Consider the following 19,265-nt stretch of genomic DNA (forward strand, 5'->3'; position numbering starts at 1 on the left):
TCAGGCCTTGATCTCAGGGTTGTGAGTTCAAGTCCCGTGTTGGGTACTACACGTGAAGCCTACTTAAAAAAAAAAAAATCCCATTCATATTTTCTTGTGTTGATAAAATTATTTCAGTCAGGCATTTACTTTATGCAAACTTGATGAACAGAATTTGACAATTTTTGTAGCTTAGTGCCTTTCTACTTTACATCCATTTATTTCTCATAATTTTACTTTTCATATGAAAAGAAACATTTCTAAGTCTACCTTCTCAAAATTTCTCACAATGGCAACCATGGTGGTCCACAGAAGCTTCTGGGGAACTTAAGGAGCATCTGCCAATAGCCTGCACCTTGCTCTTGCCAGGAACAGCACGTTTCACGAAAGCAGGAGTCGGTTTACTAATGACCAGTCCTGGGGAAGGATCTGCAAATCTGTTTAGGAGTCAGCCAGCATTTCACCTTTTGCTTGATCTTCAAAGAAACTCAGAATTCAACCTCTCCAATCACAGTTATGATTTTGGTTGAAAGCTAGTAACTGCTTATCAGCTCAAGTGGCTTTACCTTAAACTCCTAAGGGCACCTTGAATCTCATCTTTGAAAGTACATAGAAAATCAATAAAATCAGCACCTGTCTAACCAAGTTGCCTTCTCACTTGCCTCTGCCTTGGGCTGGGGCGTAAGGATGGTTGTGATGCCCAAACTTCACCAGGGACTAGGCCTGGGCTGACATGGTCAAGAGAGGACTAGTCATTTAGATCTGAGATGCTAACTGGATGGATATCTTAAATGCTTTGTCTTACATCCCTGTATTAGTTACCTGTTGCTGCATACAGAGCACATTACCACAGAACTCAGTGGCTTAAAACGTTTCTGTTTTTGTGGGTTAGGGATGTCTCTGTCTCAAGGTTTCTCACAGGGCTGCAATTAAGCTATTGGGATCTGCCTCCAGACTCAGAGGTTGTCTGCAGGATGCAGACTGTGGGCCTCCCCATACTGCTACTCACATGGCGGCTTGCTTCCCCAGAAAGAGTTCCAAGACAGAACGAGAGAGGGGGACAGAGAAGACAGCAGGCACAGCCCTTTGTAACCCAATCGTAGAAGTAACATCTGTCACTTTTGCCTTGATCTGTTAAAAGTCACTAAGTCCAGCCCACAATCAAGGTGAGGGGATTACAAAAATGTGTTCGTATCCGTGTGGGAATCACTGGAGTCTTTTTAAAAGTTGCTTTTTAAGTTACTCGTTATTTTCTGCTGCAATGGGCACTTCCCAGAATGGTTTATTGAAACAAAGGTTAGAGTCCAGTAACCTTACATGCTGATGGATACGTATTTGTTTTGAAATAAATTGCTGAAGATCAAACAAGGGCTCTGACCCTCTAAACTCACCCCTCTTTGTTATTGAACCTCAAGAGGATTTATAGTAAGGCCCACTAACTTATTAAATTTTTTTTTAACATTCATTTTTGAGACGGAGAGAGCATGAGCAGGGGAGGGGCACAGAGAGGGAGGCACAGAATCCCAAGCAGGCTTTAGGCTCTGAGCTGTCAGCACAGAACCCGATGCAGGGGGCTTGAACCCACCAAGAACCGTGAGATCATGACCTGACCTGAAGTCAGCCACTTAACCAACTAAGCCACCCAGGAGCCCCTAGCGTTCACTAATTTCTAACACTGATGGTCCTCTCCTCTGTATTCAATAAATCCAAAGCAATCAATGCAACGTCTTAAAGGCACAACTTCTAGGAGCATAGCTCAAATGCAGGCAGCCGGTGCACTTCTAGAACATGGTCCAGTTCTGCCAATTGTTATTGTATTAAAATGGGCAAAAACTAGATCTGCATTAAGGACAAGATTATGATAAAAAAAAGCCTCCTCCCTTATAAGGAATGGTATGGCCAGCAACACAACTACATACTAACGTAAACTTGCTTAATTCGTTAAAACTTCTAAACACTTAACATCATCTTCAATCTTCTGGCTTTTTAACGGGGATATTTGATATCACAAGGACTTGGTGTGGACTGGCATTTGTGCAAAGACATAAAGACAAACGCACATCATGCGTGTAGTTTTTAAATTCCAACTTTTAAAAACAGGACTTTAGTGACAGAGACAAACCTCCTCCTCAATAGGTCTCAAGGTTCAGAAAGTATCTTCATGTAATATATACAAGTTTATATATTTAATCCTCATATACTGAAGACTATGCAAGCGATGTTGATACTAATACCTTGCCAACTGCAAAGGCACCACGTTGGCGGGCAAAACACAAAGAACTGACGACTATTCAAGCTTCTTTGGTGTCATTAGGCCTTATTTCTGGAGTAAATGTAATTCTGGTTCTATTATCAATAAATCATCCATTTTCTATGAGACAGTCATCCAACAGCAAATGCCTTTCCTCAGAAGGGCAGACTGTTAGATTCCACAGGTTTCACAAACAAAAGAATGGGCAGTAATACAGTCTTGTAACCTGGGCCTGCTCTGGGGCAGCTAAATGGTTCCCCTGTGGACACTCAGGGCAAATGAAGAGTGAAAAGCAGGGGTCCGGGGAGGGGGATGGTTTAACTCCCATCTCCGTTTGCTGGTTCTTTTGAGATTGCGACAAGCTCTCCTAGGACAAGAGCAATGAAGTTTTCCAAAACCCTCTGAGCTCTAGGCCCATACATTTGACACAAGGCCTAGTGAGACTGCCTAGACTGGTCAGTCCAGTAAACCAACACATTGGTTTGAGGAATTCTGGTTTAATTCGTTTAGGTTGTTTTTTTAAACAGGTTACATTCTCTTCTGGGCAACACTACAATATGAACACACCACACAGGTCTTCAGCATGATGTAATTAAATTCACTAGGACAGTTTATGTAGTTCAGGGGTGGGGAAGGACTTTCTACTGAATAACGTTAACAAACATAACAATGAAAGGCAAATAAAAAATTGGAAAAGTATGTGATGGAAAATGATAAAAATGCATCATCTTTAGTATATAACAAATCCTTACCACATAATCAAATAGGGAAGCATGCCAACATAGAGCTGGGTAATGGAGGTAGATAACCAAATAAAAATGGCCAAAAACCCATGAAACAAGTTTCTGACTTCACTAGTCATCCAATCTGCAAATTGAAACAAGACACTCCTGTTTTTTTTGGCACTCAAACTGGGTATCAGGAATAAAATGAGTGTGGGGACGCCTGGGTGGCTAGTCGGTGGAGTGTCCGACTGGCTCAGGTCATGATCTGTTTGTGAGTTTGAGCCCTGCACAGGGTTCACTGCTATCAGCACAGAGCCCACTTCAGATCTTCTGTTGCCCCCTCTGCCTCTTTCCCACGTGTGCTCTCTCAAAAATAAAATAAGTCTAAAAAAAAGATTTTAAAAAAGGAATAAAATGAGTGCGATCCTAACAGGCCCATCCAAAGACTGCTAGTCACAGCCAAACAGTCCGTTTCCCACAGAAGTTATGGGACATTCACTACAAGCCATAAAAATGTGCTTACAACCTGGCCCAGCCATTCCATGTCTAAGAATTTGTGCTAAGCAATAAATCAGATGTGTATGAGAGCCTGGGCACAATAGGGTTTGTCATGCCAGTGCCTTAGGCAGAGTTCACAAATCTTTGGCGTTCTGCATCTACAATGATTGTAATCGGAGGCCGGGGTGGGAAAGACATTACCACAAATATTCTGGGAAAATACTATTGGATATAGGGAATAACAATTTTCTTAAAACTTCCCAAAATGTACTGTTAATCTCACCTACCCCCAATTTAAAGATAGAAGCAAAGCTACAAATGACATAAAGTGGCATGTGTTCAAGCTATACAATTTCACTGCTTAAAGTACAAAAAGCATAGTCAACCAATCCTTTCCTCCCTCCTGAAGGTTGGCTCAGACCAACTTGGGCAACAAATGAACAGAAATGCTCTGGAAACATGTAGGTTATTAAATAATTTGTTTATTGTACTGCATTTATAAAGAAAACAGACAATGCACCTGATAGAAAGAATAAAAATGCATTTGGGGTTTTAACTGACAGCAATAGAAATCCTTTAGTAAGATCATGGCAATTTGACAGTATTATGATTAAGTTCAATAAAGGTACATGGGGTACTTGGAAGATCAATTTCTATAGCTGCCTCTTTCTACGGCTTCTAATTCATCTGGCTCCTTAAATGACAGGGGGAAAAGCCCTTATTTGGAGGGAAAACATGTCCAAGAAAGAAGTTATAGGTTCTCTCTTCTTAAAATTTCTTTTTACATCAATTGTTAAAATGGGGCCTTCTATTTGTGTTTTGGTTATTTTACTTTAATATCATCACCAGAATTCCTGTAATTCCACAATTGTTATTTTACAGTGTAGAAAAGAATTCAGTTCTAGTCTGCTATTGCTTTAGATGTATATATCGCTGAAAAGCCAAAGTGGATTAGAAGTGCCGAAGGATTTTCCCTGCCGTTGTTGGATACAATCTATTTTCTTTATTCTTGATAGGTGCATAGACAGCCTCAATTAAAATTCTTTCTACAGGAACATGTCTGATTTCAGGACTACCCAATCAAGGATCCGATGAATGGCTGGCCATCGGTGCTCAGGGTTCTAGGTTTATGAGTTAAATGGATTGCATAATTGCACCATGTTTTCCTTTGCTGTTGTTGGTGGAAAAATGGCAGAATCTGGACTCCAATTTCCTGTATTGAGGGTCAGCTACCTGAAAGTCTCATCAGCAGCTTTGCTAGTAGAGCCTCAAGTTGCACTTCCTTGGCTTTCTGTAAATCACTCCTGGAGCCGTCTCCGCAGAACGCTGTAGTCCTCAAGGCCCACTTGGTCTGTGCTGAACAAGTGGCTGTGACCCCAAGCCTGCCCCTCTTTTACTTTTCAATATGACCCGAGGAATATATGATGTCTAGGGCAAGTCTAAGAGAGGCCCATTCTAAAGTAAGATTCACAGAGCCTTTTCTCATTAAAAAAAAAAAAAAAAAAGCCTCAAGTACATCTCAATTATCCCAAAGTTGCAGTTAAAAACTTACATTATACAAAGAAATAGCAGCAGAGAATGGCTAATCTTAAAACAACCAAAAACAAAAAACAAAAAGAAAAACAAAACAAAAAACCCCCACCCCAAAAAGTGCCATCCCACCCTTCCCCTTGGTTCTTCTATGCTGGGATTTCACTTAAGACCTGAAGCCTCTCAGAAAATGAGAAAGGCTAAGCCACAGAGGGAAACTGCTTCAAGGCTAAATTTGGACAAGAAGAAGAAAAAGCTGTGAATACAAGTAGGGGACTGATTGGAAAAGAATCAGGAATTCTAGGGCATTTTCTTCTTAGAGGGAAAATCTCTGATACCCAGATCTCCTTTCTAGAGTCATCCTGGATTCTTTAGTTAGTTATGGGGCAATAAACTCAAGTGCAGTGAGTAAAGTGCCAGCCAGGGGTTAAAACAATGAAAAACAAAACAGCCAAATGAACGAACTCTGCTGTTAGGGTGACAGAAGACACACAGGAAAGGACTGTTTTGCAAAACAGCTGTGGTTCTGCAGAAATTACAAATCAATGGTTCCGCTTCTGTTTTCATCAAAAATCAGACCAAAGATTCAAGGATCTTAGAGTTATTAAAGGATGAAAGGAATTTGATAGTGCTTTGAACAGTGATAAAGTGGTACCCAAATTTGGAGCTTATACAGCTCCTTTAAAAAGATAGCCTGAAAGTCGCAGGAAAAAATGTGAACATAGAGAGCAACAGAAACAGTCCAGGTAGATGATGCAGCCTGGATACAGCAAGTTTAATGTCTCTGCTGTACACAGATGTAACACCCTTTCCCCTTCTCATCCTTATGCTGGCAATAAGATACGCACTAGAAAATTTGACTCTTAGAGTCAGTGAATTAAAGGATGAGCTCATACATCTTCATAGTTTTTAAAAAGGATGTGTATAATTTAAAGGGTGTTCTAATGGAAAGACAAGGGTACACGGTGAGAGGCTGTTTCACATTTTAGTCTATTTGTCTTTGGCAGAGCCCAATCAAGGCCAAATTCACCTAGGATGCCCAATGGCTGTGGGGGATCTCCACAGGGTCAAGTAAGCAAACCCAAATGAACAGATTGATTTAAAAAAAGAAAACAAGAAAACAAAAAACAAAAAAACAAAACAAAAAAACCCCTTAGGAAACCCTTGAAGGAAGAGCTTCACCCTGAAAAGGGAAGAGGGAAATGCTTGTTGGGGAGGGGTGAGGGTCAGCATGTGATCTCTGCTGCGCTGTTAGGCTGGGGCTTAGGAGTTGAGCCAAGGATGCCGGAGACAATCGGCAGCAGTGGCTCTCTTCTCGGGTATCAGCTCCAACATGGGCAGTAAGAAATCCGTGAAGCCAGCTGCCTCTTCCTGAGACCACTCATACTTCTCCACTAGAACCTCAAAAAGGCCCCAGGGTTTCAGTTTCGTGATGTGTTTCAGGTCACCTATGATAAAGACAATACAAAAGAAACTGACTGACACTGACAAGTGACAAGAGCCTTTTGTGGATATCCAGGAACTAATCCGGGTGCTCTATAAAGAAATTTTGCCACCAGAATTGAATCTTTCTTCAGTCAAATTTCTCACATTCTCCATTCTGAGGGCCTAAAAACTTAAGATAATTTGTTTGCTCCACCATTCCAGGATATTCTGTCCCAGTCAAATTGGGCAGGCCTAGCATGAACTAGGTATTCACTAAAATGAATATTAAATGCCTATATATGCAACATGGTGTCATATGGTGTTCAGAGGCAGTTTATTACCACATACCAAGAACAATTTGTTTGTACTGTGTTTTTTTTTTTTTTGACTTAACAGTCTAGTAAATATTGCTTCCAAATAAGGCAGTAAGAGCTAATACCATGTCAAACCTGTATAAAAGCAACAAGACTAAAAGAACAAACCCCACACAGGTTTCAGATATAGCTACACTACACTTTGTAGTATTCTGGAATGTCATTCTAAATTTTGCTTCTTTGAAATGATAATTAAAAAAAAATAAGGTCAATTACAGTACCTTATTAAGGTAAATGCTGCTTTAAAACTTCTACAACACTTATTTGAGGTCTCTTCTGTGGGCAGTGAGTGCCTGATTAATTACCTACTCGGTATATGCATGCCATTAACTGGTCTTTGTGTAAGGAGGAACTCTTATGAAGCACTTCAGTATTTTCCTGCCAAAAAAGAAACATTAAATGTTTCTGAGGATGCTTGCTGTCAAGTGTTGAGAAAAATGATTTTCCTCAGCATTAGTGTAGAGGTTGTGAGGAAAAAGGGAATCATGGCAAAAAGGGAAAAAAAGGCCAGACAGTCTTCCATCCCTTCCATGTCAGGTGTTCAAATTTCAGCTTTCAAATTTTGTTTGTATGCATAAGTACACATTTAAATATGCCAATGTATATTATCGAGTCAAAAAGTTGAAGTAAGAGTATTCTCTTGGTTTCCTTCACTCCTCAGTGACGACATAAACTTATAAAATTGTCAAGGGTAAAGTTAATTTGTAGAACTGATGGGCTTAAGTGACTATGTTGGGTGTCACTAGGCCAGAAGACAGAGTGAGATGTAATCCTGCCCTTAGGAAGCTTGAAGTAAATGATTTGCCCTTTGAAAGAGGCAGTTCTTAGACCAAATGCTAGCAAAAATCTGCCCATTTTCCAGAAGTGCTATAATAGGAGTAATCAATGTGCCAGGTACTATATACAAAGTAACTTATTCAATATGAAGTAGACACTTACAATCTCCAGTTAGAAATCAGCAGACTGAGGTTGTGTAGCAGCTGGGATTTGAACCTAGATAGTCTGGTTCCAGTCTCTGCTCTTGACCACACTATTACAGCTCAGCAGTCAAGACAGGACCATTCTTCTGTAGGTGCTGGGAATACATGTACCCAGCAGTACTTACCTCTTCATTTTTAAACACTTTGCCCCCTTAATGCCTGGGAACAAACACATTTATTTTACCTTTTTTGGTGAAAAATTCCTTGGAATATTTTCCTGCCACAATGAGCTTGCGAGGCACCTTCCCCAGAAGTTCTATGATCAATGCAATGTGATCTGTATGTTTCAAACATTTCAGGAAAGGGGGAAAAAAAAGACATACATAACAGGAGTAACAAATGCAGTTCTAGACAATGGCAGAAAGAGTAGCATGCACACCTCTTTATGAAGCATTTCAGGCTTGCTTTCTGTCCTAAATAGGAAGAGGACTCTATCCACCTAATGGAGAGTCCAGAAAACCATAACAAAATCACGCACCCACTCCAGTGGGACTTGAGTGATAACTAAAAACAATCTTGGTGTGAATGCTCTGCTTCCTTAAGTTGTATACCTGGGGCCTAGATGAAAACTCATGTTAATAATACTACCTCTGCGATCGAAGAAGTCCTGTGAATATTTCCCACTGAGGGCAAAGCGTCTTGGAATTCTGCCTATCAGCTCTATAATGTGCGCAATGTGGTCTAAAATAGAAGGGTAAGAAGAACAGGATCAAGGACAAGCTGTAAAGGGTTTTTTTTTTTTTATGAATAGCTTTTTCAAGGACTAGCTCTTTAAGAGTAACTACAAATATAACCAAGGATATTCCAGGGGAGACTGGGAAGGTCAAGAATTATTTCAGGTGGTTGGTTACCTGATAGCAGCTGGCAAGTCCCACTCTGGAGTTTGGAGGTTTAACTAGATCTTTATTTCTATTTTGCCTATACATCTAGGTTCAGGTGGGTTTTTCAGATGAGGTGAAAAACTGTACCAATATTCTTTACACAATCTGGAACTGTTATTTATTTATGATACTGCTCTGGGCTTCACGTGATAATATCACTCTATTTAACAATGTTCATGATGATTAAATAATCACATAGGATTATTTGAGTTTTCACAACCACCCTGTACAACAGGCCAAAGATTAATACCCCATTGTAAAGATGAGAAAATAGAACCTCAGAGAGAATAAATGGCCGACTTGAAGGTACAGGGCTAAAAGGAGCTAGAACTCAAATGAAAACCCACATCTTATCATGTCTAGTTCAGAGCTATTTGTTTTAAAATAAATCATATTTTAGGGGCGCCTGGGTGGCGCAGTCGGTTAAGCGTCCGACTTCAGCCAGGTCGCGATCTCGCGGTCCGTGAGTTCGAGCCCCGCGTCGGGCTCTGGGCTGATGGCTCAGAGCCTGGAGCCTGTTTCCGATTCTGTGTCTCCCTCTCTCTCTGCTCCTCCCCCGTTCATGCTCTATCTCTCTCTGTCCCAAAAATTAAAAAAAAAAAAAAAAAAAAAAAAAAGTTGATAAAATCAATCCTAAAAAAAAAAAAATAATAAATAAATCATATTTTAAGTACAAATTAGCGAAAAACATTTTACTTTTCATTTATTTTTTAAATTTTTTTAGGGTTTATCTTTGAGAGAGAGTGACAGAGTGTAAGTGGGGGAGAGGCAGAGAGAGAAGGAGACACAGAATCCGAAGCAGGCTCCAGGCTCTGAGCTGTCAGCACAGAGCCCGTTGTGGGGCTTGAACTCACAAACTGTGAGATCGTGACCTGAGCCAAAGTTGGATGCTTTTAACTGACTGAGCCACCCAGGTGCCCCGAAAAACATTTTAAAATACAGCTACTTGACTTCTGTAGGCCACGAAAAGATGTCCACATCATAGCAGTGCGTTGTAACTGTCACGGCATGAATATGGACTGTGAACACTGCCAGGGATGTGTCCAGTGTGTCCCCAGGTGAGCCTGGGACTGGCCAGCATCCATCCACACTTACAGGCAGCTCTACTACCTTTTTTATTTATTCTGCAGGTAACTAAGAATACGAAGTACATTTTAAAAAGTGATGGCTGCTAGTCACAAAAGGACTTTAATCCTGTTAGAGAATCATGAAGATCAAAAGGAATTACTTAAAGATTTCTAATGTTACCTTAAAGGGGAATAATAATACGCCAGAGACATCAATATATCTGGGAACTTGTGAATGTCTCAGGTCCTATCTGTTTCTCATGTAAAGGACCCAGTGCTGTCATTTTAAAAGGGCTTTACATTCATGAATTCACTATAACCTTTTGGCAGTTTTGACTGAATTTATAGTTTGGTAACAAGAACTCAGCTGCTAAGAAATTTCTGCCTATTTTAAGCAAAACCTGCACATAAATGTCTTTGTATAAACAGATTATAAATGAGACCACAGTTTATCTTCTGTAAACTTCCAAGTGAAGTATTGGTTCTTTTAATATTTTTCCTATACCGAGGAATTATTTTTCCCCTGAATGTGTTATTTTACATTTAGTTCCAGCAACCTGTATCTGGTTTATCAACTGATCATAGGGCAGATATACCTGATAGGCAAAATTATCCAAGTATTATTCCAAGAGTTAGGGGCTGGAGAATATCATCAGAGAACATGCTTCTTAGGTTGGCCCCAGTCCTACCGTGACTTGTAACAAACTATGCATACACTGGCTGGAGGATAAGGGTTTGCTGTTTTCTGCTCTTATGGGCCTCTTATGCAGCAGTTTGAAGTTTCACCTAAAGACTGTTAGTATTGACTGGTACAGGAGACAATACATTTGTATAGAAATACCTAGGATAGATGGTTCTCCCTTATTCCTTACTTGGGACTTTTTATATATGTTTCAATCATCAAGTTTGGTAGCATAAGATCCTATACAATATAATTCCAGCTGCTCTATGTGTTCTGTACCACACACTATTTACAGAGAGTGTACAAAAATAGAAAAAAATCAACTACCCTCCCAAACAAAGATAGTAGGGCATTTCTTTCTTTTCTTTTTTCTTCTCTCTCTCTCTCTCTCTCTCTCTCTCTCTCTCTCTTCCTCCCTCCCTCCCTCCTTTCTTTCTATTACATTTATTTATTTTTGAGAAACAGAGTGAGACAAAGCATAAGCAGGGTATGGGCAGAAAGAGAAGGAGACACAGAATCTGAAGCAGGCTCCAGGTTCTGAGCAAGCGGTCAGCACAGAGCCTGACGCGGGGCTCGAACCCATGGACTGTAAGATCATGACCTGAGCCGAAGTCGGACGCTCAACCTACTGAGCCACCCAGGCACCCCTATAGTAGGGCATTTCTAAAATGGTGTAAGTCTATAGCGCCAAACTTACAACCAGAAAAAAAAAAAAAAAGCAGCAAAGACTAGGGAAAATTAAGTGTGTACATAGACAGTAATTACAGTTATATTCTTACAAGGGCTGATGTATAAAAAACACATCCATACTGTACCCACTAAAATAGGCATTGGGCTATGGGAACTGGCGCAACATTTTCCAAACAGTACTTATTAGGAATGTCAGGAGGTCCTACTAAAAATGCCTATTAATATCCCAAGGGACCACAGTGTGAGAAATAGAGCTTTCTTGGTTCCACAGGGCACAAAACTTGATTTCCCTAAGATGGAGGAAAGCACAGGGAGTGAAGGACATATTTTCCTTATTGGGAGGGTATATTGCTAGTGCTCTTTCAAAGTAATCCCCATTAATCCTGAAAACAAAATCTGCCCAAACTGTTTAATCAAGAAGTTAAGATACCTCTTTAACAGTTCTTTCATTCACAATTATCTAAGTTATCTGGCCACCACCATGATAAAAAAAAAAAAAAAAAAAAAAAAAAAAAATCACATGTGGGGACTAAGCTTAGGAATTCCCTGAGCTTGCACCGATGGGTTAACTAGGCATAAGGAAATAGAAAGCTGCATGATGAACGCATCCAAGATTAGGTAAACAGGGCAAAGGCCCCCAGTATCGGACAAAAATGCTGGAATAGAAAAGCCTCAGGATGAAAGTATCAAAAATGAGGTAAACAAGATTAGGAGCAAGGACCCTTACTCGGGGCTCTTGTCAACTCCTGAACATTAGCCTCTCTTGCATTTTATTTTATTTTATTTTTTTTTTCAACGTTTATTTATTTTTTTGGGACAGAGAGAGACAGAGCATGAACGGGGGAGGGGCAGAGAGAGAGGGAGACACAGAATCGGAAACAGGCTCCAGGCTCTGAGCCATCAGCCCAGAGCCCGACGCGGGGCTCGAACTCACGGACCGCGAGATCGTGACCTGGCTGAAGTCGGACGCTTAACCGACTGCGCCACCCAGGCGCCCCCTCTCTTGCATTTTAATCCTGCATCCCACTCTCTTGCTGGACAAGAGAGAACTCCAGACCCAGAGTCTACGACAATCACACATTTAGTTGTCTGCTTTTACAGCCTCTCAGATGGAGCAGCTCACAGCTTGGGCCTTTCCCACCGGCTATCACAAAATGTAAGCCAATAATATTTTGTTTTAAAATGGAATTCTAAATGTTAATATCATTTAGAAAGAAAAAAAGTATGGCTTTAATTTTTAGAAAAAGAGAATGCTAAATATTGTAGAATGTATACAAACAGGATATAGTCTCTGCATTCACAAACACCATCCAAATCGTATGTTTGCCTCTAAAATTACTGACTTCCAAATAAAGTTGCAGGCATGAGTGAGCAAGCTGACAAACAGGTAATTCAAATGGGGTAAAGATTGAATCACTGATTTATAGAGAAAGGAAAATAACTAGATGTTTTAGAAGAAATTACCCGGTAAATACAATTTTTAGTTTGACCATGTGCAGCCTTTTCTCTTAATCCTCACAGAGTTCTTTAATAGCTACTATAAAATATTGAGTATATCTAATACTTAATATAAAACATCTTGTATTTCTATCTTTTCTGGGATTTATATATTCTTAGCATACTAAAAAGACTAAGTTCTTCAGTACTACAAACCACACGGCCACACAAGTGTGACTACCATGCACAGACATCCTCAGTTAAGAGGACTCACCTTCATCCCGAGTGTACTCTTCCCCTGAATGCGGTTCAAACAAATAGTCGCCTGTGGCCAGTTCAAACGCCTAAGAAAAAGAGGACAATGTAAGCAACAACAACAGGAAGCCTTTGGGAAGCTTACCGCTTGCTATTTGGCTCAATATGAAGTAATTTTTTCCTTCTCTGGAAAAGCCACAGATGATCATTAAAAAAAAATGTCTTAAGATTATTCCTAAAGAGCTTTCCTTCCACACCTGTATCTTAGTAAGATGAAGCAGGAAAACAGCAATAACATCATCAACATATGGATTATCCCCTCCCCCCATCAGCAATTCAGCTCTCTTGAGTTTATCTTTTTGCTGAGTGAGGCACATTTGGATATTAAGGTGGTTCTAAGTTATTAAATTATTCATGAGAAGAGCAGCTCCTCTTATGTTGTAATTTCACATGGCTAGAAATTAAGATTCTGTACCCAGAGTCAAAACCAAAAAACTGAGACAGACACATCTCTACCTACGTATGACTATTATTTGGCAAAAAGTATAGTTTTTCAAAGTTTTGCTTTGGAACATACTCCCTAAAGTTTTAGATAGAACTTCCAATTCCTAGGTCTATAGAAAATCAGAAGAAGGTTGGGTGTAAATGTGGTCAAGAGCAATTCATGTTTTATGTGACTGGCACGTTTAGCATTCACCACCGAGAAAAGAAAGGCACGTCTTCTACAAGAAAAGCTCTTGTAAACAGTGTTCAAGAAGCGTGAAAAAGTAATTTCCTTTAGAATATGTGCCAAGCAGCACAGAAAGACGGCATGTGAGTGACGTTAATCTTTCACTGAATAAAAAGATGGATTAAAAACAAGTAAAACAACTGCAGTTTTATAAAGAACCTAGTTGGCATAGAAGTACAGTTGTAAGTCATTAGTCACGGGTCAATTCTGATCGAGTTGACGGTACTAAGTGGCCCAGACAATTACAGGAACCACGGGGTGGATTCCGGAGCACACTCTCTAACTCGGACCCAGATGGAGGTCTCAGTGCTTGCCAGTGTCCGCTTCTGCAGTTTTCCCGTGGGACAGCTTTTCCCAAGACATTAACTGAACTGTACGACTGCCCAGGCCACAAAACTAGAAGTTTCAGGACAGTCCCTAAAAGTCAGGGATGCTATGGCTTCTTACCAGGCATAGCTGGTTTTACATCCCAGCAGTTTATGTTGAAACTGAACCTGATATGTGTTCTACCCCCACCCCCTTACTGTCCTGAGGTTTACAGTCCCAAAGTGGAAAAAAACCCCTGTTAATTCTTATTCATCAAAGTTTGTTACTATCTTCAGAAACCAGTACTTTTTCAAAGCCTCGGAGTGGGAGCTCAGTAAATATCCTGAAATTAAGGTTCACAGAAGTAAAGAAAATTTTCTAAGATTTTAGTATTTTCGAACTTTTTTCATCTAGATACTTATAACTAGTTACCTAAAGTTCTCTGACAGAACTACTTTTTGGAACATAAGGTAGATGCTAGTAGTTACCATTTTGTAAGTAATAGCAAAAATCCCCTCACAAATCAAACCAAACCAAAAGATTACAGTACCAAAATTCGAAACTAGCGGAAGCTCTAGGTTACAGAACACTTTAGTTGAATATGCTTCCCTTTACAGATAAGAAAACTGTGACCCAAACTGACAAGCAAAAAAGCCCATCCTAGAATGTAGGGGCTCCTAATTCCCACTCCTGCCCTTGTCTCACGCTGACCACAGAGCCTGCTCTGTGACAGTCAGGGTCACGCTGACGTACATAGGCAACATGAGTTATGCAATCCAGTGAGCTGGCACATCCTGACAATGGCGTATCATTTAGTGTTGAAAAAGAAATGAGCCATCAAGTCATGAAAAGACAAAGGACAACCTTAAATATTTGAATATTATGAAGTGAAAGCAGCCAATCTGAAAAGTTTACATTTTTTATGACTCCAACTATATGACTTTCTGAAAAAGGCAAAACTATGAAGACAATAAAGATTGGTGGTGGCCAGGGGCTGGGGCTGGAGGAAGAGGGAGGAACAGGCAGAGCACAGAGCAATCTTAGGGCAGTGGAACCATTCTGCAGGATACTCCCGTGGTAGATATAGATCACTGTACATTTGTCAAAATCCACAGAATGGAGGATTTAAAAACATCTATTCTTTATCAACTCTTAAATGGTCTTCATAGAACATTCCCTTTTCATAACTGCCCTTCTAACTCCGTAGTCTCAATCACGAATGTGGCAGGCAAACTCACTCTCTTGAGAGAGAGGGTCCAATCTTTCTATTGATTAATTGCATCAGATGCAGGACGATCCATCGCTTTCAGGCACTTCTGATATTCCAGGATTTGTTTTTACTTTCTGGTTATGGCTAAATGTAAGGCAACATTTCTAGGTCTATTAGCAAAACGAGAGAAATTTGGGGGAACAAGTGGGGCTCAAGTTTTCACAATATTGTCATATCAGGTAAGTGATTTCCTTCCCTTGGTCAAGAAATTTCCTGCATGTGAGCTGGTCCATTTAACGGGAGGCAAGGTTAATTCCCCTTTTATTTTTTTGCCTTAGTATTAATGTACTAAATAGCACGCAGGACCTACTGGCCTAAACAGTTAACCTCCTACTAAGAACCACATCATAATAAATCATATGTCATCTATAAACTAGCTATATTTTGTAAATGGTGGCATCTCTAGCACGTATTTTCTCTAGCAAATAAAATTCTTCCAAATATAAAACTTTAAAAGAAGTTAGATTTTATTCCAATGTTCTTCCATCTGGTGCACAATACCAAACCTTACATTTCAGGCAGTCAGCCATCTTAAAAGACCCCTGATACACCCTACCTAACAGAATGATTTACAAGGTCATGCCATATTAACAACACAGTTTTAACTCTATTACCTCTGGAAGACATGGTTTTTCAGGAATGTGCGTATCAAGAAATCTATGATCTTCTAGTCTGTAGTTTCTCAAGTTTTCCCCAGAGTTGACTGTGAATATTGTTAATTGAAATGACAGTTTAACAGGTTTCTGGTTTAGTTTCCTCATTTGATGGTCCACAAATATGTACTAAGTACTGCTTATATAATAAAGAATCTATTTGGTCTTTGTTCCTGTTTCCTGAGAGGAAGCCTCTAAACGCTTGGAATTTCCAAGTGATGAGTACTTAATGGCACCCCCCTACATAGTTAAGACGGGGGCTGGATATGCCTCCTAATTGGACAAGATCCAACTGTGTGAGAACTGGGGCTGTGAGCCAGCATTATCCTAACCTCCAGGGAAGGAATGGGGGCTGGAGATGGAGTTCACTCAATCAATCATGACTAAGTCATGAAATCTTAGTAAAAAAAACTGGGCACCTGAAGCTGTGTGAACTTCCCTAGATGGTGGTACACACTGATATGCTGGGAAAGTGTCACGTCCCAACGACACAGAAGCTTCACCTTTGGTACCTTCTTAGGCCTCACCCTAGGCATGCTTTGATTTGATTGGTCCTGATTTGTAGCCTTTATGACAAAACCGTAATAGCAGTTTTAACCCTTTCCTAAGTTCTGGGAGTCATTCTAACAAGTTACTGAATCTGAAAGGATAATGGAACCTCCCAACTTGTAGCCGGTAGGTCAGAAAAGCAGGTGGCTTGTGGACTCCAGAGTCTGCAGCTGGTGTCTGAAACGAAGGCAGTCTCGTGGGAAATTATGCCCTTACTCTACGAAGTCTGCCAGAATTCTGGGTAGTTAGCACCACAACTGCACTGTAAGTACCCACTCATAACGGGCTAGGCCCTGAAGCACACAATTAGCTATACGTTAACAGCCACGATTCCCGTCAGCATGGCACTCACAACCTCGTAGGAGAGAAACAAGTGAAGAAACACAATTACAAATTAAAGAGTATACTCTATTTCAGGAAACAAGAGAACATGTTCTAACATAGGCTATTTGTGGGAAACCATTTAGTATCAACTAAATCTGACCTCTTGAGTACTTGTTTGCGAGGGACAAAGTAGCCATTTAAGAATCTTAGGATGATTGGGCTTCACATCTTGTGGGGTGTAAAGATGTCTGAGGAACTGTCAAACTGTACACAATGAAGTAGTTTCCAGGGGCTTCCCTGATCTGAAAACAGATGAGAGCTGAAAGGGCAAGGGTACCTGTAACCTCCTCATCAAAAACAGTACCACCTTAGCAGTTGTTTCTAACACCCCCTAGCCCCCAGCAGCAGTAAGAAACATTTGGTGCCTTCAGCGCAACAGCAGTTTGGCAGAACCAAATGGAATGCCAGATGTTTTTAATTAGCTTTTGAATTCCTACCTCTCCAGACAGAAAATTTAGACTGCCAGTGATGTCACAAAAAGTTTTTATTTTCTTGTTTGTAAAATTCACTAGTCTACTGAAAATCAGCAAACAGAGCAAGGCACAGTGCTACCGCATAACGTTAACGTTACGTTAACGTAACGTAATGTAACGTAACGTACCGTATCAGCTATCACATACCACATAATAGAGCTACCACATAACAAGGTCAAGGGGAAAAACATTACCATGCATGCCGTGCTCCAAATGTCTGCAGGGGTATTATAGCCAGATCCTATCAGAACTTCCAACGAGCGATACTGCCTTGTTTGAATATCTTCAGTGAAATGCTTGTGCTGAGTAAATGGAGAAAGAAACAGTATTTTGAAATTCAGTTACTCTAAAAAGTAACATGTCACAATTACTTAATGGAGATTAAAATAAATTCTCTGAAGTTTTCCCTCAAACCAGTTTTCATTTAGCTAGTTTAAGATACCATTTTTAAGAATTAGTTAATTTATTCTTTTTTTTAAATTTTTTTTTCAATGTTTGTTTATTTTTGGGACAGAGAGAGACAGAGCATGAACGGGGGAGGGGCAGAGAGAGAGGGAGACACAGAATCGGAAACAGGCTCCAGGCTCTGAGCCATCAGCCCAGAGCCTGACGTGGGGCTCGAACTCACGGACCGCGAGATCGTGACCTGGCTGAAGTCGGACGCTGAACCAACTGCGCCACTCAGGCGCCCCTTAGTTAATTTATTCTTGAGAGAGAGAGCGCGCACAAGCAGAGGAGGGGCAGAGAGAGAGGGAGACAGAGAATCCCAAGCAGGCTCCATGCTGTCAGTGCAGAGTGTGACGTGGGGCTAGAACTCAGGAACCTCTGAGATCATGACCTGAGCCAATATCAAGAGTCAGACTCTTAACCAACTAAGCCACCAGGAGCACCAAGTTTCTTAAGGTTATCATTTTGATGCTATTACTTCCAAACAGTACCTTGGTTTAACACACCATCCACATCAAATTATTTTTGCAAACATGGAGTCTAACCTTAATATAGATGCGCGGATGGGGGAATAACAATGGCTTCTTAAGAAATGGAAAACTATTACCCCCAACAAAAATTAAGTTGTTCATTTGTCTAAAGTTAGTAAGTACTTGAACAAATAAATGACACCAACATAGGGTCAATTCAAACCTTCCTTGCCATGCACTCATTATGAAGAAATAAGACATTAGACTTCAATTTTCAAGAATCTTATAAGCACCATCTATAAAGAACTCTTGCCCTCAATTCTCCTCTGTCCCCCTCACTCCTCCACAAAACTCAAACATGATTCTTGGGGGGACCATGAAACAGGGACCGTGGCAAGCACTATGAGAATGCAATCAGCAAAACAACTGGAGTTTCTTTAACACATTAAATTGTATAGGAAGGGAAAACCTCTGAAGTAAAAGCAATTCAAGAGACATAGTACTCAATTTTGTATCCATGGATTTTATTTGGATCCTGTTACAAACAAAACAAAAAGGATGTTCCCAAGGTAACTAGCAAAACTGACAGAATACTTGATACTGGTGTGACCATGGTGTCATGGTTACCTGAAAGAATCATCTTTTGGAAAGCTGTATTTATGAAAGAACATAAGATACCTGGGATATAGTTCGAAATAATCTCGAGTGGGTGGCAGAGTGGGTATATAGATGAAAGAGGACTGGCAATGACTTGATAGCTGCTGGGTGATATTAGCGTCAGGACACCGGATTTCACTGTTCTATTCTCTCTACTTTGGTATAGGTGTGAAGTTGGCCGTAATAAAAAATATTGCAGGAAGCAGCAGCTTAGAATGATTCGTACACACAAAACAAAATTCAGATAATATTAAAACATGAAACAACAAAGTGTGGAAGATGATTCTCCAATCCTACTGCAATTCAAAAACGAGGAAGGGCACTTGTGAAGAGGAGAAATTAGGCAGATGAAGTTTCAGACAGAAAACCAGTATTGACTAGAGCTCCAAAGGGACTAAGATTGACCAAAAGACCAAAAGACCTGCACTCCGGGTAGAGAGAAGATCACCAATAAAGGCACAGAAAGACATCTGCTGAAGCCAACGGCTAATTTGCTAGGTTAGAGTTTGGATTTCATCGGCACCACTGTGTGTTAGCGCACAAGAGAGTAAG

At 40.3% G+C, this 19,265-nt stretch overlaps 1 protein-coding gene across 3 annotated transcripts in view; it reads right to left on the reverse strand.

Moving 5' to 3' along the window:
* Positions 1-3,915: 3,915 nt before the first annotated feature.
* SRPK1 (SRSF protein kinase 1) overlaps positions 3,916-19,265 on the reverse strand; it is a 46,533-nt gene continuing 31,183 nt past the window's right edge. The window contains exons 12-16 of one of the 3 annotated variants that reach the window (XM_040473312.1): positions 17,334-17,441; positions 12,794-12,863; positions 8,351-8,443; positions 7,947-8,039; positions 3,916-6,431 (exon numbers count right to left, since the gene is read on the reverse strand). In XM_040473312.1, the coding sequence (XP_040329246.1) occupies positions 6,247-6,431; positions 7,947-8,039; positions 8,351-8,443; positions 12,794-12,863; positions 17,334-17,441 (549 nt within the window). In that variant the 3' untranslated portion in view covers positions 3,916-6,246. The remainder of the gene's footprint in view (positions 6,432-7,946; positions 8,040-8,350; positions 8,444-12,793; positions 12,864-17,333; positions 17,442-19,265) is intronic. The other 2 variants (XM_040473314.1, XM_040473313.1) reach the window with 2 other exon arrangements.

The sequence above is a fragment of the Herpailurus yagouaroundi genome, unplaced genomic scaffold (assembly GCF_014898765.1).
Source record: "Herpailurus yagouaroundi ecotype Mexico unplaced genomic scaffold, PumYag 139, whole genome shotgun sequence".
In the NCBI taxonomy this organism is placed as follows: Eukaryota; Metazoa; Chordata; class Mammalia; order Carnivora; family Felidae; genus Herpailurus; species Herpailurus yagouaroundi.